At 38.6% G+C, this 27,962-nt stretch overlaps 3 protein-coding genes across 5 annotated transcripts in view; 1 reads left to right on the plus strand and 2 right to left on the minus strand.

Annotated features, from left to right (window-relative positions):
• Positions 1 to 8,572, plus strand: part of LOC309696247 (uncharacterized protein) — a gene marked incomplete at its 5' end in the record, with an annotated part of 30,131 nt that extends 21,559 nt beyond the window's left edge. Inside the window, 17 exons of the mRNA XM_082517398.1 lie at positions 72 to 134; positions 244 to 291; positions 1,134 to 1,223; positions 1,509 to 1,574; positions 1,954 to 1,998; positions 2,181 to 2,231; positions 2,370 to 2,414; positions 2,866 to 2,913; positions 3,042 to 3,101; positions 3,239 to 3,283; positions 3,767 to 3,814; positions 3,986 to 4,027; positions 5,674 to 5,721; positions 6,044 to 6,085; positions 6,174 to 6,218; positions 6,298 to 6,333; positions 6,454 to 8,572. Of these exons, the coding sequence (XP_082373524.1) occupies positions 72 to 134; positions 244 to 291; positions 1,134 to 1,223; positions 1,509 to 1,574; positions 1,954 to 1,998; positions 2,181 to 2,231; positions 2,370 to 2,414; positions 2,866 to 2,913; positions 3,042 to 3,101; positions 3,239 to 3,283; positions 3,767 to 3,814; positions 3,986 to 4,027; positions 5,674 to 5,721; positions 6,044 to 6,085; positions 6,174 to 6,218; positions 6,298 to 6,333; positions 6,454 to 6,539 (908 nt within the window). The 3' untranslated portion in view covers positions 6,540 to 8,572. The remainder of the gene's footprint in view (positions 1 to 71; positions 135 to 243; positions 292 to 1,133; positions 1,224 to 1,508; positions 1,575 to 1,953; positions 1,999 to 2,180; positions 2,232 to 2,369; positions 2,415 to 2,865; positions 2,914 to 3,041; positions 3,102 to 3,238; positions 3,284 to 3,766; positions 3,815 to 3,985; positions 4,028 to 5,673; positions 5,722 to 6,043; positions 6,086 to 6,173; positions 6,219 to 6,297; positions 6,334 to 6,453) is intronic.
• A 1,905-nt stretch (positions 8,573 to 10,477) lies between these two features.
• On the minus strand, positions 10,478 to 11,618 carry fabp7a (fatty acid binding protein 7, brain, a). The gene is made up of 4 exons (XM_082517004.1): positions 11,460 to 11,618; positions 11,169 to 11,341; positions 10,964 to 11,065; positions 10,478 to 10,732 (listed from the first exon to the last, which is right to left on the minus strand). Exons 1-4 carry the CDS (start codon positions 11,530 to 11,532, stop codon positions 10,682 to 10,684), a joined length of 399 nt encoding a protein of 132 aa, XP_082373130.1. The 5' UTR covers positions 11,533 to 11,618; the 3' UTR covers positions 10,478 to 10,681.
• Positions 11,619 to 12,812: 1,194 nt separating this feature from the next.
• usp40 (ubiquitin specific peptidase 40) lies at positions 12,813 to 27,840 on the minus strand. 3 transcript variants are annotated; one of them, XM_082517069.1, is made up of 31 exons: positions 27,118 to 27,840; positions 26,950 to 27,017; positions 26,742 to 26,855; positions 23,090 to 23,254; positions 22,833 to 22,979; positions 22,530 to 22,673; positions 22,314 to 22,442; positions 21,154 to 21,270; positions 20,940 to 21,047; positions 20,637 to 20,837; positions 20,337 to 20,472; positions 20,040 to 20,121; positions 19,683 to 19,854; positions 19,521 to 19,605; positions 19,365 to 19,435; positions 18,879 to 19,288; positions 18,643 to 18,796; positions 18,493 to 18,553; positions 17,705 to 17,758; positions 17,380 to 17,468; positions 17,126 to 17,212; positions 17,013 to 17,049; positions 16,825 to 16,889; positions 16,231 to 16,305; positions 15,922 to 16,137; positions 15,719 to 15,837; positions 15,535 to 15,600; positions 15,173 to 15,383; positions 14,937 to 15,032; positions 14,767 to 14,861; positions 12,813 to 14,596 (listed from the first exon to the last, which is right to left on the minus strand). In XM_082517069.1, exons 1-31 carry the CDS (start codon positions 27,311 to 27,313, stop codon positions 14,494 to 14,496), a joined length of 3,873 nt encoding a protein of 1,290 aa, XP_082373195.1. In that variant the 5' UTR covers positions 27,314 to 27,840; the 3' UTR covers positions 12,813 to 14,493. The 3 variants fall into 3 exon arrangements, with proteins under 3 accessions (XP_082373195.1, XP_082373196.1, XP_082373194.1); XM_082517070.1 differs by having other exon boundaries at positions 15,719 to 15,813; positions 20,337 to 20,475; XM_082517068.1 differs by having other exon boundaries at positions 20,337 to 20,475.
• Between the last annotated feature and the right edge of the window lie 122 nt (positions 27,841 to 27,962).

Genomic DNA, 27,962 nt, shown 5'->3' on the forward strand with positions numbered 1-27,962 from the left:
CTTAACTTTGTTAATCATAATTTTAAAATGTACTCAGGCTTTTGATTTTCATACTCGTTTATCTTTGACAGAAGCACCACACAAAAATGTTACTCTAACAAAGGAGAAGGTGAAGGTGGTGCCACTGAAGAAAGGTGCATCTCTTTGTTTAAGCAGCTGTTCTTGTGTGTTTTTATACCAACTTTCTAAGTTCAGAATACTTTCTCAATGTTTCCAAACTCAAACATTTTTCCCCTCTGTTAGTGCCTTTGACACTGAAAGAGAGAGTTAAACCAGAACCAACCAAAAAAGGTAGAAACAGTCATATATGAGAACATTTTGTATTCAATTTTAATTATTTATCTACAGTACTGTGCAAAGGTGTTAAGCCGCCACTCATTTCTATATATTTTGCTTCCAAAGAACCAGACTATTATGGAACTTTTTTTAAGTCCTGTGTCTTTTCCCCTCACCCCTCACCCACTCCAGCTGAGCCTGGTTCTGCTGGAGGTTTCTTCCTGTTAAAAGGGTTTTTTTCCTTCCCACTGTCACCAAAGTGCTTGCTCATAGGGGGTCATCTGATTGTTGGGGTTTTCTCTGTTTTCTCTGTATCATTGTTGGGTCTTTACCTTACAATATAAAGAGCCTTGACACAACTGTGGTTGTGATTTGGCGCTATATGAATAAGTACATTGAATTGAATAAAAAGGCACCTTACTCAACTTAACTCCAGGGTTGACTCAATGTTACGGCTACACATATCAGACAATTTGGCAAATTATCTTTAGATCCTTTGCTTTCGATCAACCAGAACACCCGTATAGGTGCTGGAAACTTTATTAATGGTCTGGTGTAAAAACAAATCATTTGTTCTAATTTTTTTAGTTAAATCTACAAAGAAAAAAGTTAAAAATAAATAAATAAATAAAAGCACAGTACTCTAGATTTTCACAGTCAGACTTTAAACAGCATTTTATTGTCTTTAAAACAGTTTTTGGTTGTTGTTTTGGATGACTGATGTGGACCTGTAAGAAAAATTCATTAGCATTAGCTGTACTCACACAGAAGGAAACCTACATTGAGCCTAAAAGGGAAATGGACTTATAGGCTTTATTTGTTTTGTGGAGGATAAAAATGTTTCCTTTTCACTTCAGATGCCAAAAAGCCTGTAAGAGGAATTAAAATTGTCAAGAAGGAGGTTGCATCTGTTCTTAAGAAGGAACATCTCAATGTTACAAAAGCAGGTGAGACTATGCTGGAATACTGTTTAATGTAAGGCATGAGACACCACATTGTCTCGTTTTCTCTGCAATGTGTAAGTTAATGGTTGACGATATAGTGTCTCATTGATTTTTCAAGTCATTCAAGAAATACATTTAAGCATGTTCTAATACACACTTTGTTTGCTGACACTGACAATGTAATGCTGAATGAGCCTAAAGACTTTCATGAGGGATATAAAAAAATCAAAATAAAATTTTAATTCATAAGCAACAATCTTTAGAAATCAATGTCTTATTTTCCACCAGAAGCAGCTCCCAAGGAACCTAAGAAGGAGCCAACGCTAAAAGTAAAGCCTACACCTGTAAAACCAGGTAAGGTAAATATGATGATGGAGTTGAAATCAATGCCCAAAATCTAATAAAAGTCAATATAAAGAGCCTTGATGCATCTGTGGTTGTGATTTGGTGCTATATGAATAAATAAACTGAATTGAATAAAAAGGCGTTGTGGCTTCACATAACAGACAACTTGGCAAAACATCTCTAAATCCTTTGCTTTTGATCAACCAGGAGACCTGTAGAGGTGCTGGAAACTTTATTACTAGTCTGTTGTAAATTAAATCATATCCTCTACAAAACGTGCGAAAAATAACACAGCACAGTATCTAGATTTTAACAGTCAGACTTTTAATAACATGAAAGAGAATTTGAATTTTATACTGAACATGAGGTTCTGTGTTTTTAACATCAGCTGAGGTTTCAAAACAGAAGCTCAAGCCAGTTCCAATCAAGAAAGGTAAGAAATAGTTATCATTGAGTTTCATTGTGTCTCTGTAACACTGAACCTAAAATTTCTTTACTTAGAACAAGTTACAGCTAAGCCAAAAATGTGTTCAAGCTTTTGATTTTCACACAATTTTCTCTGTCACACAAAAATATTTTTCTGAATGTGAAGTTCTGTTGCTATTATTTGTTTAGAAGCTGAGGTTCTTAAGAAGAAGAAAGCTGAGCCAGTGACTCCCAAAAAAGGTATCCTTTTAGCTTTTCACCTCTTTCACAGGTCTTATTTTTCCTTTAATTATCTAACATGTATAACAGCAGTATTTCAGTGGTTTCTCACCTTTTTATAAATATAATTCAAGTTAATTGGAGCATTTATTATTCTAGCAGCTGTTACCAAGACAAAACCATCACCTGCTGAAAAGAAGAAAGGTATACAGCAGAATCGTGTGTTGTTTTGCTGTAGAAACATCACACGCAGCACTGTGCTGATATTAATTCAGTCATGTTCAACCCACGTCACATCACGACTGATTCGCTGACATGTAGCTGCTTCGCTGCCATGTGATAATGACCCAAGTAAAAATGCTCAAAGTACCATAATCTGCTTTTATTTTGATTAAGTTATTATGTTACTGCTGAGTTTTGTCCTTTTCAAGTTGGTCATTTTCATGTTTCAGCATTCCTCAATACATGATTAATCAATAGATTGAGTTTATGCACTGTGTTGCTTTAGTTTTGCAATTAGCTATCAGTGATAACAGTCATCACTCTTCTCATATGACCTCTTTCTTCTGCTAAGAAAGGTGAATTGCTTACAATCCATGGTTATTATTTATTAAAGTGAATTATTATTAACACTTTCATGCTTTTTTTTTATCAGAGCCAGAGGTTACAAAGGAAAAACTGAAACCAGCTCTTGAAAAGAAAGGTATATGTTTGATTTAAACTCTTTAAATAGTCACATATTCTATTTCTGTTATAGATCATACACACTCTATACTGTTTAAGTAGTTCTTTAAAAAAAAGTTGAAAATGTTATTTTTCCCTGTTTTACAGCTCCTAAAGCAGAGGTCGAAGCAAAGAAGGAAAAGATTAAATCCCTTCTAAAGACAAAAGGTAGACTGCCATTGTCATCTGCATGTAGATGCTTTTTATTATGTAGTACCATTAGAAAACTATCACAAAATAATGATAATGGTGTAGATAAACACTGATTATCTTTACATATCATACCTTTTTGTTTTATTACTCAGAGCCAAAAGTACCAGAGGTAAAAGCAAAACCAGCTGTAAAAAAAGGTAATTTATAAAACTCTTTGGTGTTATGGGCAACAAGTAGAATCATTGTTTTGTTCTTTAAAGACTGAGCAAAGACTTATCTAGGAATCCTCTATAGAAGAAATCTACCAGTGGATTTGATTTAATGTGCAAAAACAGATCGTTGGCTCTATCGCAGCCACATGGACCCCCGAATACTCCACAAAGTCAGAAGCAAACCAAAGAAAAGTAATTTCTACTAAGGAAAAGGAATGTTTTGTATAATTAAAATTACATAATAGGCCTATTTCATATCTGAAAAGATGACAAAACAAACTAAAAATGTGTTCTGGCTGTTTGTAGAATGGACTAAATCAGTAATTTAAAAAAATAATTGAAGCTTTCACACTGCAGAAAGTGGTTTGAGCTGCTATAAGTATTGTTTAAAAGTAAGCTAATTGTGGCTTCTGCAGTAAAATTCTTCAGGTTGATTGCTAAAATCTGACCAAAGTTGTTCTTTTACAGAACTGGAAACACCTAAAGAAAAGGCCAGGCCTGCTGCAGTAAAGAAAGGTACAGTGCAAAGTTTTACACTTTATTTATGACACTGTGGGTACAGGGCTTTACGGCTACGTGTAATGTCAGGATACTGTCACAAATTTGAGATTTTCCGATGTCTTAAATACACTAAAATACTTCCAACTGTATGATTTATCGATTGCATTTTTGTCCCTGATGGCACAGCCATGTTGAGGGAAAAGACCAAACCAGCCCACGTGAAGAAAGGTACATGTGGTGCTTCAGTGCAGGCAGCACTTCATACTTCATGTAACCATCAGTGGTAATCTGATTACAACATGAAGGCCCCTCTAAATGTAGATAAGTAACTTAGAGGGGAAACAGCTAGTTTGCTTATAAAAATTAAGTAACCGTTAAACACGCTGCTGCTGATAGTTGAGAAGATTTTCTTGCTGGGTGTGAAATAGTCAACCAGACATCTAAGTAAAGAGCTTCAAATGAAAATCCTAAATTAGCAAAGATTATAGGCAACTGAATGGCCAGCAAGGAAATGATCTCAAAGTTATTTAATCTGCCATCAATAAAATATTTATAGGTTGATGTAAAAAAAAAAAAAATGCTTCACAGTAATTTTTACACAAAGCATGCATGCAGGTAATTAGCACAAATCTGAGAATGTACTGCCACTTTCTAATAAGGCCTCATACATAAAGGATTTATAGGTTGTAACTACTAACTTAATCATGAATAAATATTTTCTAAATAATTTCTTTAAAAATGATTTATGAGCTATGCTTGGAGAACACAGAGTCTGAGAAATCTGGCTGTTGATGTATTTCGTTATAATTCTGTTATGACAGTTGACAAAACGTTATCAAAATCTGTAGTTAAACTATAAAACCAAGCAGATTTTCATCTATATCACACGTGGCTCTTTTTTTTTATTAATTGCGAATTTAAAAAGCCACGTTTTCACAACCTAGCGCTCCCAAGTTGTTGTTGTTTTTTTTTTAAATATATGCTGTCACCAGACCAACAGACACTTTATTAGATACACTTTGCCAGTACCATATTAAGCTCCACTTAAGTGCAGCCCCAGACTCAGTAAGGTGCTGGAAACACTCCTCAAAGATTTTGGTTGACGTGTTAGCATAACAGTTGCTGCAGTTTTGTCAGCTGTACATCAATGATTTAAATCTCCCATTCCACTACATCCTGAAAGTTGTTTATTGGATTGAGATCTGGTGGTTATGGTGGCCGTTTGAGTACAGTGAACTCATTGTCAAGATCTGAGCTTTGTAACATGGCAAGTTGACCTGCTGGAAGTAGCAGACGGTGGGCAGATGGGCAGACGGTGGTCATAAAGAGATGGACATGGTCAGTAACAATACTTAGGTAGGCTGTGCCATTTAGGCAATGTCCAGTTGGTACTAAAGTGAAAATATCTCCAATACGATTACACAAGCAGCAGCCCATTCTTCTCCATTCTGGTCCTGGTTTGAACTCCAGAAGGTTATCTGCCTATATGTCTAAATTGCTGCCTTGTGATTGGATGATTAGATATTTGCTTTAATGAGCAGCTGGACGGATGTACCTAATGAAGTGAGAGTGTATATACCAAGCAGTAGCACATTATAAATCTTAAAGGTTACTTTATTAGAAAGTGGTTCTTCATTTAACATTTTTCTCTGAGCTTACTGGGCATCACTTTTCATTCTGCGCATTTGCTTTTCATAAGCGTTTTTAAGTCATTCAGTTGCATTACAACTGCAAAAAAAGAGCCCTCTACCCTTTACTGAAATTTTCAAATCACTTATTTTAAAGCTTCACCTTTTTCTTCCCTCCAGTAATTTTTATGCATAAATGTTGTGTATTTCATGCCTGTTTGTGTTTGCTTCACATTTGTGAAACAGAGCCTCGTGTTTTAAAAGAAAAGATAAAGCCCATTGCAACAAAGAAAGGTATGCAGTCAGCTTGGAGAAACTAAAATAAATGTAGAACACGCAGTCACTATTACTGAGTTGAAACTGCTGTTTGATTAATTAGTGAACAGGGTGAAAATAATCCGCGACTATCTTAATATTCAGATGTTTCTCAAGCGAAATATGTTTACACAAAATTCACAAACATTTTCCTTTTAAAAAAGAAAAATGTTGTGTTTTCTTTTTGAGAGAAAACACATTTAAATTATTCATGTAATAATAAATTTTTATGTCAAATACATTCAAATTAAACACTTGAGAAAAAGTGTTTGACTTTTTTATGTCTTGCTGCCTTTTACAGAGGACAGGGTTCTCAAAGAGATACAAGAGCCTGCAAAGAAAGGTTTGTTTGTGACGCCCTTCATTTCTGAGTATTCAAAAAAAAACAACTACATTATAGCTTTTATTGACTGTATGCAAAACGTTTGCAGGAAAAACTGCTGAGAAGAAAGCTGATAAGGAGGAGAAAGTTAAAGGTATCACGTTGATCCTGTAATTTAGAGTCATATAACACTTTATTGATTTGTAGTTAACATTATGTTCATATTTTAACAGTGGAGCCGTCTCTATCGGACAGCTTTCTCATGGAAGGTACGTGCAGATTTTTAGAACAAAATGTTGCAGAGCGCGCAAATTTCAGGCATTTTTCTCTCCAAATGCTAAAGGAAAGGGAAGGAACATACTGTTCTTCGCTGTTTTACCTCTTTACAGATGAGCTGCCCTACTTCCAGTGTTTCTTTGTGGATGAGGACGAGGCCCAGTTTCCGTTTTACGCCTTCTCGCCGCTGCAGATTTGACACGTCAGTCTGTGGTCTGACATTTACAATTTAGTCAAATTACCGATAAGGACGAGGTCACTTCACACCCTGTACTGTTGAAACACGGGTGATGCTATTCGCCTTCAGCAGAAATCTCTGCACAGCAGAAGACGACAGGTTATGAGATGGACCGTTATTTTTCTCTTTCCAGAATTGGTTGAGCTCTCATACCAAATACATGCAGTCAGTGTCATTCCTTTTCTTTTCTTTTCTTTTTTTAATATTTTTTTAAGTAATAATTTCTTTTGCATATTTTAAATAGAGCAATTTACTATTTCACTTCTATGGATTCAAAGCCTTTAATATATTTACAGCTTACTTTATTTTCTCATAAAAGGTCCAGAAAATGGTGCAGTATTTTTAAAGTAGCTACAAAGTGTAGAGTAGTTTACACTGTGAGGTTAACAGGGTACAAAACTGCCACAGTTGCTACTCCAAGACAGACCTTCTTAGCCCACATTTACTTGAACAGTGGTTTGCGTTGTAATTGTACATCTCTGTGGCGTCTTTCTTGATCATGTTGCTCATCCCACCCTTTATAGCACTTGTTCATGATTCATTCTCAGTTTCCTATTGTTCTTCCCAAATGGAGACACAACAGATATCATATCATTACTGAATGACTTTTTTACCTTTTATTTTTGTTTTATGCATCAAAAGGAATGACCATGCACTGTATATGAGAGCTCCCAATCTTGCTACCTGAAACATTTAAAGTCTTATCAAACTGTACCATCTGGATATCTGCACCAGCTCCTCGTTATTATATTGGTGCTAGTAAGAAGCATTGCCTAAAATCTCAGAATGAGGATTGAGTTCAGTTTTTGTTCCTTTCAATCTATCAAAAACATCAGCAAATCAAGCGTCAGATTTATTCTGCAAATTCCTTGATTGACCAAAATCACACTGTAGCTGACTTTGGTCACTGCTGTTGCACTGTGTGCACACAGTAGAAGCTAACGTACTGTAGAAACCTATAGAGCAGGTTCCTTTAAACAAGAATGCAATCAATATTGCCTAAATATGCTATGGCAACATTAAGATAATATTAATGACAACTGTATAATGATATCTCAGATTCATGCTGCTAAAATGCAGCATAATACAAACAGGATTTCTGTTATCTGAATATCCTTTACTTGATAATGTCTGATGAACACAAAAGCAATGTTGGCTGAGTCTAATGTCAAATTTTACATTGTTGATTGCACCGGCACAACGTGTGATCACATTATAAGTCGCTGCAGAAGGTGTCACATGTTTGGACAGGTGATCTCAGATGTAAAACATTTCTCAGTCTGCTTTTAGCAGCTACGTATGGCTACATTGTTGCATTTGCTCCATATGTTGCACAGAGAGCAGTTTTTACATCCTGTGTCGCTAATCCTGAAGCTTATATATAAATCTGCTTATCTTTTAAAATGATACCAGTGCACACTTTGTCAGTCTAGGAATAATGAAAGCTCACACTCTGCAGCTCTCAGTGAGCTCAGAGTTTAATAGCGATTCATGAACTGATGAAGTTTTGGACACTTTTTACAAAACAATTTTGATTATTGTCATTATTATTATTTATGGTACCAAAAGATAAATAAACTTGTTTAAACTGTATATTAATGACTCACGTTTACCAGGTGAACATGTGCAATACTTAGATCAGCGATCAAAGCGCATTATGTTAGTCTAATAGTCTTTTAATGGAGTATGCATGATGTGTGTGCCTTTGTTTTATGCTCTTATATTTTTATGTGGTTTCCTAATAGCGCGAACACTTGAAGACAGGAATTTGATGATGTGTGCCAGTGTCACTGTATGGTGTCGCTGACATCATACACACTGTGTTAAAATGCTCTTGATGTAAATAGTTAAATATACAGAAAAACTGATTGTTTTATCCCTGATTCATTATTCCTGAAGCGGCTCTTCATCTTCAGTAAAAACCACAACGTGTATCATTTGTCACTTAATCCCTTGCGAATAGAACAATTAGGCATTAAAACATAGCAATGCAAGTGTTTTGACTTTTCTTTAAGCATACCAACATTTCTAACACAAAAATGGGCTGACGTCGTTTTTATACTGTATACTTTATGTTTAATGCATGAAGTTTTTTTGTAACTATCTAAATGAAAGTATTTCAGTATTTCACCTCAAATCGAGATAAGTATAAAGAAAGGTGTCTGTTGTGCAGTAGGGGTCATCTCTGGGAGCAATTTTATTTTTTCCTGTAAGAAACTAGGAGTCATTTCAGGATCGGGCAACTGTATCTGACATGTAGGAGAGAAAGGAAAGGTCCAGAAAAACAACCAAGCAGAGATCAAATTCACCGGGAGACTAAACGCACGAGCAATGAAAAGCATTAGCGAGACGGGACATCGTGGTGTTTCTTTTCATTGTTGTGCTGCTGATACTCACATGTACTTCCCTGTTAAACCCACTGATCCCGGCGTGATGAATTCCCTGCAGGACTGACCATGTGATTTCAGAGAGTTGATGGCAAAACATTGTCATCCGGCTAATCCCCAACCTAACCTCTAACCTGATTATAGACGTTTTTAGCATCAGCAGTAAAGAAAAAGTGTAGTTTTAAGCCATTTGCATAAAACAAGTGTTAATCTACTTAAACTTATTAATAAAAACTGACTTTTCACCTGAATTTCAATGATTATTAATATTAAATGTAGTGAAATTTGATTAAAACCCATTAATACAAGGCTAACCTTTATGTTATTAAGCCTCACAAATTATATTTATTACCTCAGGGTCTTGCCTGTGTTCTCAATGGTAGCTACACTCCTGATCAGTGTGTTTAAGTTAAAGATTGTAGCAGTTAGACAACTGAACCAAAGAGGATATACAGTAGATGGTCAGGTCTTTATACTCTATTTCCCTAATAAGGCCAGGGAGGGGTTACTACAGGTCAGCTTACACCACTGACAGATTCCTCACAAAGAGGAAACTCCCGCTGCTCTCCCAGAGTACAGCAAACACTGCAGACAGAAGACGCTTAACTATTATCTGTCTTTGTTTCTGCTACACAGAATGCGATAATCTCCCTTTTCTATGTGATTATGCCACTGTGAAATATTGAGAAAGTAACTCCCCGTGAGCTTGTCTTCTCACTGCATGCAGCCTAAATGCTTTTCAGTGTTGTATAACTGGAGCATAAAGACAGACTTTAAATCAATTCATCTGGCCACTGCTAAATGAGTTCCACTCCAGTTACCACAGCTTCTTTGTGTTACGGCCTATTCAAAGGTGGCCAGAAACTGAACAGCGTGTGTGTTGAGATGAGAAGAATGGCCACATGTAGTCAGTGTTCAGTAGGCTGGACACAGCACAGAGCTGAAAAAGGGAGGCTTTAGCATCTTAAAATGTAGGAACTAAAACAGTGTTAAATAATATTTATATTAGAGATATAAAAACCCACAGCTGGACAAAGGTTTGCTGGCAAACTCTAACACTAGAGTGACTATTGCATCCAAACTGTCTACATCCTGCGTGGTGTCCTGTCTTATCATCACACCAGTGGCAGCATTTAGTCACGGTTGGTCCGCACAGCATCGAATGATGCTTCTACGTAATGACACCACAACTTTAACCGGATTATCTTGAGACGAGTGACATCACCACCCCCACCCTCCCCCTAGCTTCTCGCCATCTCTGACCATCTGGGGGTTACTAAAGGGCATTCACACAGCAATTTCAATGGTCAGACTGGCCGCTGGTGCTGCATGGTCGGCTCCAGCCTGCACAGTCACCCTGCAGCTGTCACCTGTAACAGACTCTGACGGGGACTGTTCCCACGATTGAAGCAGACATATATGAGCAGAAATGTGGAATTGCATTCAAAGGAAAAATGCCGTAAATAAAAGTGAGTAGTCTGTCCTGTTTCTGATGAACCTTTGAGACATTGAGAAAGTTTAGCCCAGAAGTTTATTTTCCCTTTTGTTGAGGCCTTCACAAAAGATCTTACAAAATATTTATCTCATGTTCAAACAAGTGCAAATCACAGCAAAATGTCAAAACACTTTTTTTACTTAAAAAATAAGAATAATAATAAGGAAAACAACATTTCCTGATAGCTGGAATGATTTGCTCTTTCAAGTAGATGTTGAAAATTAGGCTTTCTCATACGTGCGGACAGCCTGGACTCCTTCAAAGGTTAATGTCTGGAGGCAGAAGAAAAAAGAAAATCTGTTTTAGACAGACTGGCAGTTAACATTAGCACCTGATTATTCAGCAAGTATTTCAGTCTGTTGCAGTCATATGTTATGAGTTGCTGCATATATGCAAAGACAAGGTGAGGCTGGTTTACAAATAAACCAGCCTCCCTGCAGAACAAGATGCTTTCAAAGGCCTCTTAAAAACTGATGTAATCCCAGCAGAACAGGCGGTCTTACCATCACCATCTTCCCATCCTCGATTTCTCTGACAAACTTGGTCTCTTTGCCATCCCACTTCTGCACATGCACAAATTTATCTCCATCCATGGAGAAGGTCGACTACGAGCAGAAAAAAAAGAACCTTTTTTTATTTTTATTTTTTATTTCGGACCAGCAGAAGGAAATCATCAGTGATCACACCCTCAAGTTTTACATATCTTACTTTGACATGCCGGTCATCAGGCGTGGTCTCATCAAACTCCTCTCCCAGCTTGGCAGAGAGCTCAGTGTTCCTGAAGGTGCTCTGAGTTTTCACCACCACCTTGTCTCCATCCTGGCTGATCACTACAGTTGGTTTGGTGACATTACCCACTTGTCTCGTGGCAAAGCCAACGCCTGTCAAAAAAAAGTTTAAATAAAGTAAAAGTTTAAAATAAAAGTTTAAATATTTAATAAATGTAAAAAATTAAAAAAAAAATCACGGTAACTGTACAACAGGCGTTTTTTTGCTCACCGAGTGCCTTCATGTAGTCATCAAAGTTCTGGCTGTCGACCAGTTTCCATGTAGCGCAGAAAGCCTCAACCATTTTTGCAGATGTTGTTGGTCCACTTCTGTGTCACACTGTCAGAGTGTCTCTTATTTCCGTGGATTAAATCCTGGAGCCGCAGAAGCGGGCCCGCCCCTCTTACGAATACGATAACGGAGAGTGGTTACGTAAGCAGTGGCGCGAAATCCTGATTGGATCTTCCCGAACACTTGAAGACTGTGATTGGTCAAAATGGAACGCGCTGTCTCGGTGTTAAAGGTGGGACGCTCAAAAAATCTTGGAAGGGCGGCAGGGTTGTCACAGCGGGTAGTTTAGCTAATATAGCGGATTTTTACATAAACTACAAAGAGATTTGAACCAGGGACTCTCGGATGTTGAAATATATATAAATATAATAATTTCCCATTTCAGCTGCTCCCTTTTGTCATAGCAGATCATCTACCTCCATCCCTATCCTCCTTTATCATACAAACCCTCTTTATAGTCTGCTTCCTCTGTCCAGAATATGCACTATTTATGTAAATATGTCGTAAAATGTGAGAACATGTAGAAAAATGACCGGCATCAGCGGTTTTGTAGTAAACTGTGAATGAGTACTTTGGTTGTTGTTCATATCTGTCTTTTTGTGCCTAGCGGCTGAGGCTGCAGGTATTTAAATACCTCAACTTTTTAGATTTTGGTTTATAACTAAATTTAGTTTAAAAACAATTAGACATAATCTCCCACAGCCTGTGGTGATGATGACCCTGCAATAGCTACTTGTTGTAAAAGTCACAGGATCCTCAAAGCACTAGGGTTTATCCTTTGTTATCCCACTGGATAAATCCATAGGAACTATTCTGCAGGACACAGACCTACAGTGTAAAGCATGGGCGTAGCATCCAGATCGGAAAAATGAAGCTAATGTCAATGTACCTTAAACCTGCCCTTCTATCTGAAGGCCACCAGATGGTGATAGATTTGCTTGTAAAAAGACTTTCGGTCCTATAGAAGTTTTGGGGAAACCAGCTTTCTGACTTAACGTCTGTAAACACTTTCCCGCTAATTTTATCAAGTCTGTCACTCATTTTGGGACATAATGGATAAAAACCAACGTGGATTTAATAAATATTATTTATACCATGTTTCAAAAATGGAGAATTATCTGGTTAATCCTAATTAATTAGTAGGAAATCCTAATTATACTCAGTGGCCCTTTAATGTTTGCGCCAGATGTAAGATTTACTAAATATTTTTAGAAAAGGAATCCATAAGAATCAGTTTTAAACTAACAGATTACTGATGTAATAGTAGTTATTTGTCATTAACATGACTGGTAATTATGATTGTATACCTTTATTGTTCATAAAATACTTTCTGCAAATACAGTCCGACATGAGTACAAACAGTTGTCCACTCTTACAATACAGTAGATCAGTCCTTATCAATGACACCAAAGATGTAATCATTAACACTAGTAAACGATACCACATTATACAAAAAGAAGTCCATCTATTGCTGAGTATATTGTAGAACAGTTTTATTATCTGCTTCAAATAATTTCTTTTAAAAAAAAAAGAACAAAAACATTTCTACTTGAAAAATCTTGGCACCGGTCAAGGCCAGATTAATGAACGAAGCAGCTTAAAAAAATCTTTTGTGTGAAAATTAAATCCCCATCATATTTCATTCAACAATGTAATTATTTGTCGCTTCTTTCAAATAACTTATCTAAAGAGTCATTTTATAAATTCCCTGAAGTTCACAAATATTGCAAGCAACTAAAACAATTAATGTTCCACAAAGACGCTTCATGGGTCTTTACTTCTACACACTCAAGAAGAACAGTTCAGCAGTATGTGTTTCTGCTCTATACAGCTAATCTGAATGTGAAATAAAAAGGTAAAAGGAAGATCATCCTACTTTAATCTTCACCTACAAAAGTCTGGATAATGTTTCAAATATTATTTATTTTCCCATTATACTTAATTAGATGCATCATGTCACACTCAGTGTTAAGGGCACAGAGTCAAAACTTTTACCAATGCGTTATTGCCTAAATACTTAATGGTACTTTACAGCAATGGAGGAAATAAAACGAAATAAAACTATGAAAACCAGAAAAAGAAATGACAGGGCAGAAGAGGTAGAGAGAGAGAGAGGCAGCGTGAGGTAGGGAGGACAGAGCAGCACTAAGGCTTCTCCACATTAAGGCCTGTCTCTCCTCTCCTTTATCAACCTAAAATCAATACAGCGGCTGATCCAGAGAAACATTTTTGCTCGTGCTGCACAGTGACAGGTTAGTTATAAAAAGTAGTCACTTTCTATACAACAAGTTCCCTATTAAAGAACATTAGAACATATTGAAGGCAATTGCCTACTGCACTGGCTGGTCACTCAGAACAATTTATTGAAGAATACCAGAATATTGATCACTGGCATGTGGCTTGGGTATAAATTTTGACCTGTACTGGCTGTACTGGCTCATAATTAACAGGAGTTCCAGTAAGCACATGTGTCAGTTCATAATTGCCAGTCCTGAGTGGATAAAACACTCAACAATTTGCCTTTGAGAAACCAAGAGTGTCAGAATATAAAATATGATCCGCACACCAAAAAACAAACAAACAAAAAAAAAAAAAAAAAAAAAAAAAAACAGAAAGCAGACTGATTTATCATATTTTGAAAGTCTGTAGAGGGAGGAATCAAGACAAATATGGATAATCCATTCAAAACAGAAATGTTGCATAGGAACGATGCAAATCAAAGTCAGTTATAACAAAACAGCAAATCAAAGTGCCAAAAATAAATTCCTTCTCTTTGTCCGTCAGAAAGTTGAGAAGTAGGAAGCGGTTTAGGGTTTGATTTAAGAGATTTGTGGAGAAAGTCAGTATGCAAACAGTACTCGAAAAACAAATTGCACAAGACTGATGTCAGATGTCCGAATTGCAATGTGGCATCTCACAGTGTGTGCATGTAGTATCACAGTTCATTGTGATCTATACAAATGGAAGAAGGACGCTATCTGAATTCCCCAACACTGATTGAGAGTGCCACCTCTGGTTTCCTGGATTTGGTCTGTCCAGCTTTCTTAAGTGATTCACCAGCGCCTGCAGCCTGCCCTCTGAAAGTAAGCAAGAGTCACAAATAACATAAAACATAACAAACACCAATGGACACAGTCTTTATGGATTGCATCATTGCTGTAAAATGACTGAGTGAAAACACTAATATTAATTTCTCATTAAATAAGAAGCATTTTCCCTGCTGTTACATGTATCCAAGGGCTCTCACCCTTTCCTGCGTTCCTCAGCCTCCTCTCTGAGCCTCTGCTGGCCCTGCTCGTCTTCCAGAGTGATAAAGTTCCTGTTGTTGTCAATCAAAAGATTCTGAAAAAAGTATGGAAAACAGACTGAGTGTCTCTGAAACCAAAGCAGAACAGAGTTTATTAAACAGGCATTTACCTTGACGCCTATTGTGTCACCATCTTTGAGGTGGAACGGTGTTCCCAGGAGTGATTCTGTTTTTTTCTTCTTCTTCTTTTTGGAGACCTGTTGGGTCTAAGAGTTAAAGACAAACTACTTAGTGAAGGTCAAATCTAATTTCATGCACAAAATAGTGCATGCAAGAGAGTGCAAGTATATACAGTATCACCCCCAACCAGGTTCCTACTCAAGAACCTTCCCTCATCTAATCGTACCCAGTTGGAGATTTCCTCCCAGATGTGTTTGTCTGGCTGGTGTTTGGCCAACAGCAGAGAGTCTGGAGAGAGGCCATAGCGTGCAGCCAGACAAGTGCGTAAAGAGCGAGGCGAGGAATCGTGGGTCGCATTCCAAACCAGTTCCTCTGAAGGGTAGTAAGACCTCTCTCCTGGTATTCCCATTTTAACATAGAGCAGCACGTCTTTTGGCCTTGTGAATAGGAAACAGTTAAAGAAGGAAAATTATTTTAAAAAGTTACTAAAAAACAAAAATGTGCGCAATAGACACACTTCATAATGAATTATTTAGATATTACATTGGGTTAGGTTTTGTAAGAAAAGAGCTGTAACACAATACTTACCCAAGATCTTCCTCTTTCAGTAGTGTCTGCACACAAAGGTCTGCACCACTGGTCAGCTTCATCTTCCTGAAGAAGGAGAAACCAAAAGGATAATAAGAAGGAATCACTCAGTGACCTTCATCTGTCAATAACAAAAAACAATCCTCTGACCATTAATGTACGAATGAGAGCACAGCATTCAGACCTGAGTGTGGCTTGCGGTCCTCTGAGGATTCGGGCTAGCTTCCGTCCCTCCAGCTGCCAAACACGCATGAATCCAGTGGTGGGCACACACACTTCCTGAACGGCAGGCAGCGTCAAAACCTAAAAGCAAAGTGAGCATGTATTTCATCTGAAAATAGCTAACTATAAGAGACAGTCAGCACATACACAACCAAAACAGTTCACCTGAGTTTTGAGGTCCTCCAGAGTGGCCTCATCTGATATCTCTATCTGCCCCACACGTCTGAGCTCTGCAGCGTTTCCATTACATAAAGGAGGTAACTGATTGTGTGTTGTTCCTGCAGGCATCTGCCCGTCAGCAGGCCCGTTCTCTGTGTGATTAAAATCTCTTTCCATGTTTTTTGGATGCCAGTACAGCCATATAGATATCTTTAGGAAACCCTGATGGAAAAAACAAGACATAAAAATGCTAAAGCACTACATAAAGCTATAACACATCATTAATCCACAATTACATTCAAAACACTGAAGTACCTTCGAAGGCAAATTTCCTTCTGTGACAACTAATGTCTCTCCATTGCTGATTTTCAGCTCTGACAGAGAAGCATCCTGAGAATCAAAGGCCATAAAGATTTATTAGTCATGTGCACTGGAACATATGTGGGTAACTTCTACTGAGTAGATGATATCAGAGTAATAATGAAACTATTTTACTGTCACTTAAACTAATTGCAACATTTAAACAGAGAATTAATTAAGAAATTGTCTTCTTCTTGGTGCTCTACCTATCTCTAGCATCTTTCTCTGTCACACCAACCCCCTGCATTTGGATGGTTGACCTCAAGTATTTAAAATATGTGCATATTCACTGTTAAACATGTCTCCCTTTCATTCACACGCATGTATTCTCCATCTTGCTTCTACTAACTTCCATTCCTCTTCTATCTAGTGCATGTCTCCACCTGACCAGTTCCCTACCCTCACTACAGATCACAATGTTATCTGCAAACATCACAGACCGTGGAGACTTCCTGTCCACCATCATCACAAATAAGAATTAGTCAATTAACAAAAGGTAAGCAGTATTGTATTGTATTGACTTATTACAATAGTTCTCCACTTATTTACCTCATCCATAAGTGGCTCTCCGACCTCTTCACACCAATCAAGCCTCCTCAAGTGCCAACATGTGCCTAAAAACACATTTATAAATAAGGAGATCATCTTTGTGAGAAGGAATGCCAAATTCACAAATGCTGAGGCTAAAGCAAATGCAAACATACATTAGGAAAACCAAAGTAAAAAAAGTGTTTTACCATCAAGACCAACTGCGTCCAGCATTGTTTTTAGACACTGCAAAGAAAATATTACACATTTTTATTCAGTGCAGAAAAATTTATGAGCATGATGTGCAGTTTTATTTCCTTACCTCTTTAACAGTGCTAGTCTTCTCCACAATTATGTCCATCTCCATGCCAGCAGAGGGAGCTGCACCCACAGTAAAGTGCAAGAAAAGCTGCAAAGCAAAGTGTAAATTTCTAAACTTCAAACAAGCTTTTTAAATGTGCCATGATTTGTTTTTGTCGTTTTAAATTGCAGGTCTTGATTAAAGGTTCTGCAACTTTGTTCAGTGCAGCTGCAAGTAAAAGAGACGTCATTGAAGACTTCAAATAAAAGACACACCTGCGATGCCTTGGGGCTAGTACCCGGACAGAGAGTCAGTGTGGTCATGAGTCGCACCCCTGCATCCCGAACGCTCGACTCTTCACACACTGTCAGGCAAACGAGAATAGGACGACACAAGTGCGATTCATAAACGTGTTTTAAGATTTCAAAGGCACATGAAGAGAAGAAAATTAAAAGCAGGGGGGAGTACCGCTTCAACTTTTTAATAAGGGAAAACTGTAAAGGAAAGCAAATCTAAATATTTTGGCAAAATGAGGGGGATTTCCAACTCTAAGTGATCTGCACTATTAAAATTACCCTGAGGTAACAAATGACACAGTACCTGGAGGAAGGAGTTTCCCTGTGCAGTCAGACTGCCTCAAACAGTACTCTGCACCTGGTCAGTAAAGCAGGAAAAATGGCCAGCTTAGGAGCGTACATTTAAAAACCTTACACAAAAATACACTCTGTAGCTGCCTGAATAGAAACTTGGAGGAAAAAAACATGTGTTACGTTTTGTGTACTAAAAAAAAAACCAAAAAAAAAAACCAGCAGCTCTAACTCAGCTATATGTAATATATCCAACATTAATGCTAATAATTACACCTGTGCTTTTCCTGCTTTGAAAAAAATCCCAAAACTTGTCTGTTGGTTACATAGCTGGTAAATTAAAGATATAAAAAGGTAAAAAAAAAAAAAAAAACACAACAACAACAACAACAACAACAACAACAACAACAACAACAACATAAAAACCTGTGTTAAGTTTCTAACTGTGTAACAAAAAGACTCGATTTGACTTCAAAGTGCCACTACATAGGATAATAACAGCATCAGGTGCAATGACTCCAGACATGCTCGCAAAAGTATGTGCCCAGTTTGAATATTGTATGGACATTTGCCATGACTCTGGACGGGCACATATTGAGCACTTGTAAACATAAGTTTTGTATCTAAAACTATATTCAGGCATGTATTTTACAGGTTCCTGCAAACTTCTAACTCCATTACTTTTAACAAAAATATGGCTATTTGAAATTTGAGCATTCTTTTTGATAAACCCTGTACTTTTAATATGAAGTATTGATGTGCTTGTGTAGTGCTGCAGTTTTCCATAAGTATGCATCTTGCCTGGGGTTTGATCCCCTAACTGCAGCTCCTCTATGGCCCTCAGTTTCACCTCAGACAGCAGCTGTGGGAAACAAAAATCAAGTAATTTTAGATATCTCTTAAATAAAAAGATATAAAGGAAGTAGAGAGAGCCACAAACAAACTACTGACCATATTTCCTGTGGCTGGAACCTTGATTTTCTTAAAATTCTCCTCTTCCTTGTTCCCTTCACCTCCTTTCGCAATAGGCCGGAACTCCACCTGGAGCCAGCGGCAGTCAGACGGTGTAGTCACAGTGACAACATCTCCATTTCGAGTGAAGATGCTAAAGACAGTTGGGAAGAAGGTTTTAAAACAAACACATAAAGAAAACCTCCATAATGCTTAGCACATGATAGGAAACTTACCTGCTGTCAAATGACTGTGGCTCCAGCACCAACAGTGCATCTCCATCTTTCAGCGACAGCTCCTTCAGTGTCCGCTGCATGTCGTCAGGGGGGAAAACTCTCCATCCACTTGACCCTCCACCTTCTCCTGCCTCCTCTTCCCTTTTTTTGCCTCCCTTATGTTCTTGGCACAGCAGGCTTTCTTTAGGTTCCCCGAGTGAGTCCCTCACCTCCCCAAGAGTCACACCACCAGCAAACCCTCTTGCCTCCCTCTTGAGCCCTGGACCACCATTTTCAAAACCTTTTCTGTTCTCCTCACTCTCCACATCTTCCTCCACCTCTTTATCCACATCATCACCTAAAAAGGGACGCACCACAGTCAGCAGGACAGGCTCCCACTCAGCCCCAGTCAAGACAGATGCACCACACACCTGAAAAGATCATAAAAACATTTTAGATGCCAGTTATCGACCAACAAAGCAGGTGATGAATCATGCCTCTCCTCACCTCTCTGCCATTCCACACAAACAGCTCTGTGTTTGTGCAGATGCCTGCACTGTACAGGGAAACACTGTCATCTGTACAGAACGAAAACAGAGTGTAGTTACAAAATAAATAAATCACTACCTTCTATCTATTTAAGCCTTTATTTAAGGTTCTAACCTGTGAGTGTACTGTAGAGGTGTAAACCTGCTGGAAGACTCTTGGCCACAGTCAGAGCCATATCTCCCTCCCAGAATTCCTGCATCTAAACAAACAATTTATTGTTATTGTCACCTTCAGGACCTCAACATAGAACAGCTGTTGATTTCAGAGGTACAATACCTGATAGATAGCTAATCGCAGGTCTCCCACAGTCTTTCTACGGTCAAAACTCAGAGCAGTGCTGCCGCTTGGTTTGTTCCTGACTGGTTGCAGAGCTCCATTTTCTAGCCTATAAGAGGGAGCCAGGTGCAGACGCAGCTCCAGTGTGTTATTAGTGGCTTCAAACTCTTCACTGCAACAAAAGCAAAGAAACTCCTATGAATAACTTGCATAAGTAGCTCAGATTTCTCATTTTTTCTATTTGTTGTTTGGTTTAAATTTAAGATACAGCTGGACTGTCATGATTGTGAGTCAGATACTAAACAGCTTCAGGTGAACTGATGAGAGCATCATGTATAAATTTATTCATTTCTATACCGCATCTGCTGTAGTCTGATATTCTCCTCCTGAGCCATCTGGATGAGGTGAGAAGGAACTTTATATTGGGGATTGTTTAGAGCTGGAAAAGAAAGTATAAAACAATTAGCTAGTCTTTTTATTATGACTTTTATTACTACTTGTATCTAGTCATTTAGATTAAATCAACAATTAACTGATCCTTATATTAACAAGAACCCTCTGAACTCTAACTTCACCTCTCCCCTATTTCCTTCCCTTGTCGAACTAAGCGGATATAATCTTTCCATTACAAATGCAAAATATGGTATTCATTACCTTCACTGGGCCTGTGCAGCTGTGTTTTTCTGTAAAACAGCATGTAGGCGCTCTCTTTGCCCTGGAACTGCTTCTCTATGTCCGACTCCCTGATGGAGGTCACAGTTGAGTCATTGAGGTCAAACCAGTGGCTACCCTGCTGACAGACAGGAGGATGCTCCGTGAGAAAACAGGCATCAAAGTAATCACAAGATGTCTACCAGGAATCTGAAGAAAAACAAACTTGAGGCTTCAAAAGACTTGAGACTGGACTGTAATTTAAACCCTGCATTCCTGATACAAAGCTTGTTGCTTTAGTACCTCTGGTTCCGGTTCTGGCTTCTGGTTTAGTGAAAGCTGTGGCTCAGAAGCTCCCGAGACTGGAGCTGGTGAAGGATCAGAGTTTGAGGTAAGCTCTGCGGGGCTGGGGAGCTCAGTCGCTGGGCTTGGTGGGTTTGCCTTAAGCGCCACTCGAGTGCCATTGGACACCATCATGAAAACATCATTGTGCGACTGCAGGAACTAAATTATAAAAGACCAAGCATTGCAACAGGATTCAGGATTTGCATGCACACAAAATGACATAAGCTTAGTTACATAGTCAAAACCTGAAACTAATGATACCTTGCAAATGGGTCCATACTGTTTTCTGAACTTTTTGTTCCATGATGAACCAATCTTATCCAAGAGTTTCTGGCCCAACTGGTCCAGCAGGACACTCTTTGATGACTCCTAGTGGACAGCAAAGACACAGCATTTTATTCATTATTCATCAGCATCTCAATGCTGGTCAAAACTCAAAAAATGAAAATGAGAATTACGATTTTTCATGCAGTACCTGGGCAATAATAGTGGTGACGATGGACAAAGGGTCATCTTCATGAAGTTTTGGCTCCAACACTTCCTTAAACTCCACTTTAGCTTTCTTTTGAGTTTTAGGTTTGCAGTCTTCCTCCTGACAATGAGAAGCTTTTCTTAATTTGCTGATAATAGTACACAAAGAAAATCATTGTGTATCATATTCTAAAATATTATTCCAAGTACGGGCGGTTAGTATACTGTCAGTGGAAAAAGAAAGTACACCCTGATCTCCAGATCTTAAAATTAGGCAACCTGAGATGAATAATAACATGTGACATGTTATCGGTGTCATTATTAAGAGGGTAAGTAGCAGCAAGGTCCTCATAATCAAATGCACCTGATTAAATGATTACAGAAATGTAACCACCTCTATAAAAGCAGAAGTTTTGACAATTGGTGCCTAAACAATTTCCAGACAATCTGAAACCCATAATTCTACAGTGAGAAAGATTATTCTCGAGTGGAAAACATTCAAAACAGCTGCCTTCCCAGGAATGGACACCCCAGCAAACTTACCTCAGGGTCAGACCCTGCAATGCTCAGAGAAACTGCAGAAAACCCAAGAGTTACATCTCAGACTCTAAAGACCTCAGTTAGTGTGCTAAATGCTTAAGCTCATCCCAGTAGAATTTAAAAAAAGACTGAGCAAGTACAGCTTGTTTTGGAAGGGTTGCCAAGAAAAAGACGCTTGATTCTAAAAAGAACAACACAGGTTAGGTTTGCAAAAATGCATTTGAACAAAAGAAAGAAATCAAAGTGTTGCAATGACCCTGTCAAAATACAGACCTCAACCTGACTGAAATGTTGTGATAGGATTTCAAGAGAGCTGTGCCATAATGACTGCCAACATGAGTGGGCCAAAATTCCTCCACAATGATGTGAGAGACTGATAAAGTCAATTGCTTCTAAATGTTGTTCTACAAGCCACTGAATCATGGGGTGTACTTAGTATGCATTTTGGCTTACTTGCTGTTAAATAAATAATGACACATTAATAATATATCATGTGTTGCTGTTCATCTGAGGTTGTTACCGCAGACTTGTTAAGGACCAGATCATTTTGATCATGTTCTGATATGTAAAAACCTTTGAATTAACAGAGGGTGTACTTTCTTTTGGCTCATCTCTTTTTCTCACCGGTGGCTCCCATCGACCAAGTTTATCCACATCCTTGATGTAAACATGGTAGTGGCCACCATAGCAGCCACCCTTATGGATGATGACAGAGAAGAGCTCATAGGAGTAATCAGAGTCATCTCCATCAGCCTGTGGGAGGGGGGAAATATAACAGTAAAAGCCATTTTAATGCAGCAAAGTGTGTTTCATAAGCTAAATTTTAAATTTCCCAAGTACCTGTTCACAAAAGGGTCGTAGGTTGATGGTGAGGGGGAAGCTGTAACGTCCTGTTTCCTTGTATCGCTCGCATTTAGCAAAGTCAAAGCTGAATCTCAGTAAAGACATAGTCATGAATGGAGGGAGTTTCCTTAGTTTAGCAGACTGGATAATAAGAATGGTGAGAAAGAACAAATTACATATTGTTAATGTAAATAAAGTGGAAGAAATCATTGTAATGTCGAGCATGGTAAAAAAGTACAAATGTTTACTGCATTGTATTCTTCACTGCTGTATTTACGCTGTCTGAAAATTGGCACTGACCTTGGCAGCAGTGACCAGTCTGTCACACTGTGCACAGCGGTATAGGTTATTGCCCTCAAACAGCTCTTCTGCCACAAACATGTTCCACAAAGCGTCTTCCAGACTAGGCAGACCACAAACACACACTGTCAGGTCCAGGAAGTCCTCCTGAAGAAGACAAACAAATTAGGTTCATTGATTATTGTTCTCTTTGCATTTAAGACGCATTTTATTGCATCGTGTTCTGTAATGTCACGAGTTTGGGTTTGCACACACACCTGTCTCTGGCTGACATTTCCACACTCCTTGCAGACGATACTGTTGACAATGGTTCCATGGTAGAGACGGTGAATAAATGTACTGCCACTGGTGCCCACAAGAGAGTGCTCCAATGCACTGAACAAAATCCTGTTCAGCTCCTGCACATCATGCTGATTTGTTCCCTTAAAAAAACAACAACAACGTGACAACAGAAAAAGAATCAATTTAGGAACAAACAAAAAAAATGTGCCACAGATCCAATACTACCTATAAATAAATAAATAAGATTCAATCCAGCCTTAGTAAAAACTCTTAGCAGATTCAGTGTTTACATTTCTGCCCCCTGCCTTATATATTTATTACATTTACTTGTATTATTGTTGATGCTAATTTATTTTTTTCAATATAATGTGGCACAAGTAACCCTGGGTTTTTGTGAGATGATGCTGAGAAATGAAAAGAAAAACAATGGGATGCTTGCTCATTAAGTTTTAAGGCAATCTGTTTCATGTCGTTTTCAACACAACATAAATACGTTGCTTGTCTCTGCAGCGTCCTCAGCTGTAATGCTACTCTGCTGCAGACAGTGACCAGTGCTGTAAACACTAATATCACAAGTTTCTATGTAAAAACTATGGATGACATCATTTCTAAATTATTTCTGCATTATGGTTTGTAAATTGAAAAAAATACCAAAACATCAGTGACAATAAAAGAATAATAATGTTAATTTATATGTCTGTTGGACCCTACAGGTACATTTAAATCTTTAAGACTTCAAAATATACAGTATATTTTAAACTGCACTAAAACTGTAGTAAGTAAGGACGATAGCAAGTCACTCTTTATTTTAAATCAGTAAATAACACACAGCAACTTATTTGTTCCAACATTTTTACCCGAATACGCGAATGATCTCTCCAGCACGTCATATTTCAAAGGTTTTAGAGCACTGCTTCAAGTTTAAACATATCACAGAATGTACAGTTTTCACTTGAACGTGTGGTTTGCATGCCCTGTGGCAAATTCTGTTTCTTTCTGTTCTTTCTTATTGTATTAATTTTGCTTGTAGGCAGCTGAACAGGCTCCAGACAAAATGGAATTCCAGTCTTGGGCTGATAAAAGTTAGTGTGTCTAAAATCTAGTTTCTGTTAACTGTCACATGTACACAGAATTAGATTGGTAGGTCCACAAAAGTGGAAAAACAAGAGGCAAAGTTGAATCTGAGGACAGCGAAGCTACAGCACAGACTGAGTTTTCTATGTATTAAATCTGAGTATTTCTATGGAGGCAAATGGTGGTGTTTATATTGTCCAATTATGAAATATTGATGTAAGATTATCCTTAAATTTGCAATTGATTCTGGAGTTTAACTTCAGTAAGTATTTCCTATCAGACTGATGTCAGACAGCTAGCTGCCCAGCAACTACAGACAGGGTTAGGGTTAAGTAAAATCTGCATTCAATTAAGATCCACGGCTTCCCTTCCAGTAAATATATACCACTTTATTAGGTACATGTTTTTAGTACCAGGTTGGACCTAGTTTTGCCTTAAGAACTGCCTTAATTCTTCACTCCACTGATTCAACGAGTTGCTAGAAATATTCCTAATTCCTAACAATTAGGTAGTAAATAAACAACACTATAACAGATGTTTTTAGCTGATTAGAAGATCCTTTTGAGATCACATAACTACTTTTATTGTTTGCATGGGTGATGCCCGGAAACTTTCGTTATATTCTCAAACAGGCCTTTGGTTCCTTGTTAAGTTTCCCTGTTCCATGTACTCGTGGTGGTTCCAGGTAGGATTTATGTAAACAAAGAGGTAACTATGTGCCATGAGCTACGTAAATGTGGATTGTGTAATTATGGACAGACACTACCTGACTAAACTAATAACCCACAGCTACAGGGAGTCCAGAATTATTAGGCAAATGAGTATTTTGTCCACATCATCCTCTTCATGCATGTTGTCTTACTCCAAGCTGTATAGGCTCGAAAGCCTACTACCAATTAAGCATATTAGGTGATGTGCATCTCTGCCAAGATGCCACTTGCCACCAGTTTGGCCATATTTCAGAGCTGCAACATCACTGGAGTGCCCAAAAGCACAAGGTGTGCAATACTCAGAGACATGGCCAAGGTAAGAAAGGCTGAAAGACGACCACCACTGAACAAGACACACAAGCTGAAACGTCAAGACTGGGCCAAGAAATATCTCAAGACTGGTTTTTCTAAGGTTTTATGGACTGATGAAATGAGAGTGAGTCTTGATGGGCCAGATGGATGGGCCCGTGGCTGGATTGGTAAAGGGCAGAGAGCTCCAGTCCGACTCAGACGCCAGCAAGGTGGAGGTGGAGTACTGGTTTGGGCTGGTATCATCAAAGAAGAGCTTGTGGGGCCTTTTCGGGTTGAGGATGGAGTCAAGCTCAACTCCCAGTCCTACTGCCAGTTTCTGGAAGACACCTTCTTCAAGCAGTGGTACAGGAAGAAGTCTGCATCCTTCAAGAAAAACATGATTTTCATGCAGGACAATGCTCCATCACACGCGTCCAAGTACTCCACAGCGTGGCTGGCAAGAAAGGGTATAAAAGAAGAAAAACTAATGACATGGCCTCCTTGTTCACCTGAGCTCAACCCCATTGAGAACCTGTGGTCCATCATCAAATGTGAGATTTACAAGGAGGGAAAACAGTACACCTCTCTGAACAGTGTCTGGGAGGCTGTGGCTGCCGCTGCACGCAATGTTGATGGTGAACAGATCAAAACACTGACAGAATCCATGGATGGCAGGCTTTTGAGTGTCCTTGCAAAGAAAGGTGGCTATATTGGTCGCTGATTTGTTTTTGTTTTGTTTTTGAATGTGGAGATGTTATATTGGTTTCACTGGTAAAACAAAAATAATTGAAATGGGTATATATTTGTTTTTTGTTAAGTTGCCTAATAATTATGCACAGTAATAGTCACCTGCACACACAGATATCCCCCTAAAATAGCTAAAACTAAAAACTACTTCCAAAAACATTCAGCTTTGATATTAATGAGTTTTTTGGGTTCATTGAGAACATGGTTGTTGTTCAATAATAAAATTATTCCTCAGAAATACAACTTGCCTAATAATTCTGCACTCCCTGTAGTTATCATGTCTTTACTGACTGTACCAAGTAATAAGTATGAAAAACAGCCCACTTCCTGTAACTGTAGAGACACTGAAGAAGAATTTTGGATCAAAGAAAAAAAAAAACTGTGCCAAAGCATTCTTTTGTCAGTTTATATGTTTTGATGACTCATTGTCCTGGTGCATCAACCAACATCTCCTGAGATCATGCACCGCCCTATCCTGACAGTCTCCTGTAAAAGGTATTAATCTACCATTGTTTCCTCAACTTACTGCAAGGCATCCGGGCCTTGAAGTAGCACAGCAGCCCCAAACAATGAGTCCCAGAAATGTGTTGGAAAAACACATCTTGCCTCGACTGTGAGGAATCATTCAGTGTGTTCAATAAAGACGTGAAAAGTACAAGCTTTGGTCTGTTATAGGTTTACTCTCTTACAACTGTGGTTGCCTGTTCTCTAGTAATTGACATTACTGGTGGGTAAATCCATCACTTAGACATGTAAATCAAGCCTCGCTTTCTCCTCCTCCATGAAGCAAATAAAGTGCACATACCTCACTGCTGTTCCAGCCAAAGCTGTCAGTAAGGCCAGCAGTGGAAGCACTCTGCTGGTCCACTAGCAACAGATGGGCAAAGAGCCTCTGAAGCTCCAATGGGATCACTCTGACCTGAGGAGAAGGAGAGCAAACCTCATTAACTTTAAAAAAAAAAAAAAAAAAGACCCATGGAGACTGCACCTACATTAACCATGCATACACATACTTTAGCCTCTGGTTTGTCTTTGTCTTCCAGGGATCCTAATTCGTCTGGCACCAAACTGAACAGCTCCTCTGCAAACACACACCACAAAACAAATATGTTAAACAAACTATGTTAAATTGTCCCCTTATTATTATGAGCTGTACTGGAGGGAGGATCACTTGTCCTCACCTCTGAACTCGGGGGTGAAGAGCAGGGTCTGGAGCAGAGAGTTCAGATAGCAGGTCCCTCCCTGGTTTTTGATGCCGCACAGATTGCTTCTTCCTCGACGTGGAGGTGGCTCATCTCCCATCTTTGAAACTCTTCCCTTGGAGGAAGTCGAAGAGAAGCCATCCTCTTCCTCCTCCTCAAATAGATTCCCAAACATGCTGCGTTAGGGGGTTTGTGTGGTTATTATTCCGTTGTGTCTCGCTTATGCTGGGGTTCAGCCTTGCAGTAAAGCGTGTGTTAGCACTCCGACGTGCCCTCTTGCTATCTCATCTTGGTTTTGCCGAGTTCTCTGTTGACAATGGCCGGACTGACTCTGAAGTAAGAAGACTTTACGGGACTAAACATTGCGACTAGTACCGGATGAAATTTGCAGTCGTTTGGGTAGCTCAGCACGCTAGCAAAGCACCGACACCAACGAGCAGCTGACAGCTCAGCGAAAATTGAAAAGAAAAAAAAAATCACACAGTCGGGAACTGTGTCACAACGACTGGGAAAACAACGTCGCCTTAATGAAACTCTAACAGTTTTTATTATTGAACTTTTACACAGCATCCCTACCAAAATAAGCCATTTCTTCTTCTGTTTGTCGTAAAGCAGAAAACAAACGAAACGTAAATAAAAATACCGTCGTTGAACAGTGAGCAGCCATGTTTCTTCCTGACCGAGAATGAAATGATGCATTATGGTTCTTGTAGTACCAAGCTTGGTTAATGCGCACACAACAGTGAAAGTAACTGAAGCTCTTTTCCATAATTAACCAGTTTAATTTCTGCGATTTTATGTAATTTTATGATACAGGTATGGAT

This window comes from Aulonocara stuartgranti (genome assembly GCF_965226115.1).
Source record: "Aulonocara stuartgranti genome assembly, chromosome: 19".
NCBI classification, from domain to species: domain Eukaryota; kingdom Metazoa; phylum Chordata; class Actinopteri; order Cichliformes; family Cichlidae; genus Aulonocara; species Aulonocara stuartgranti.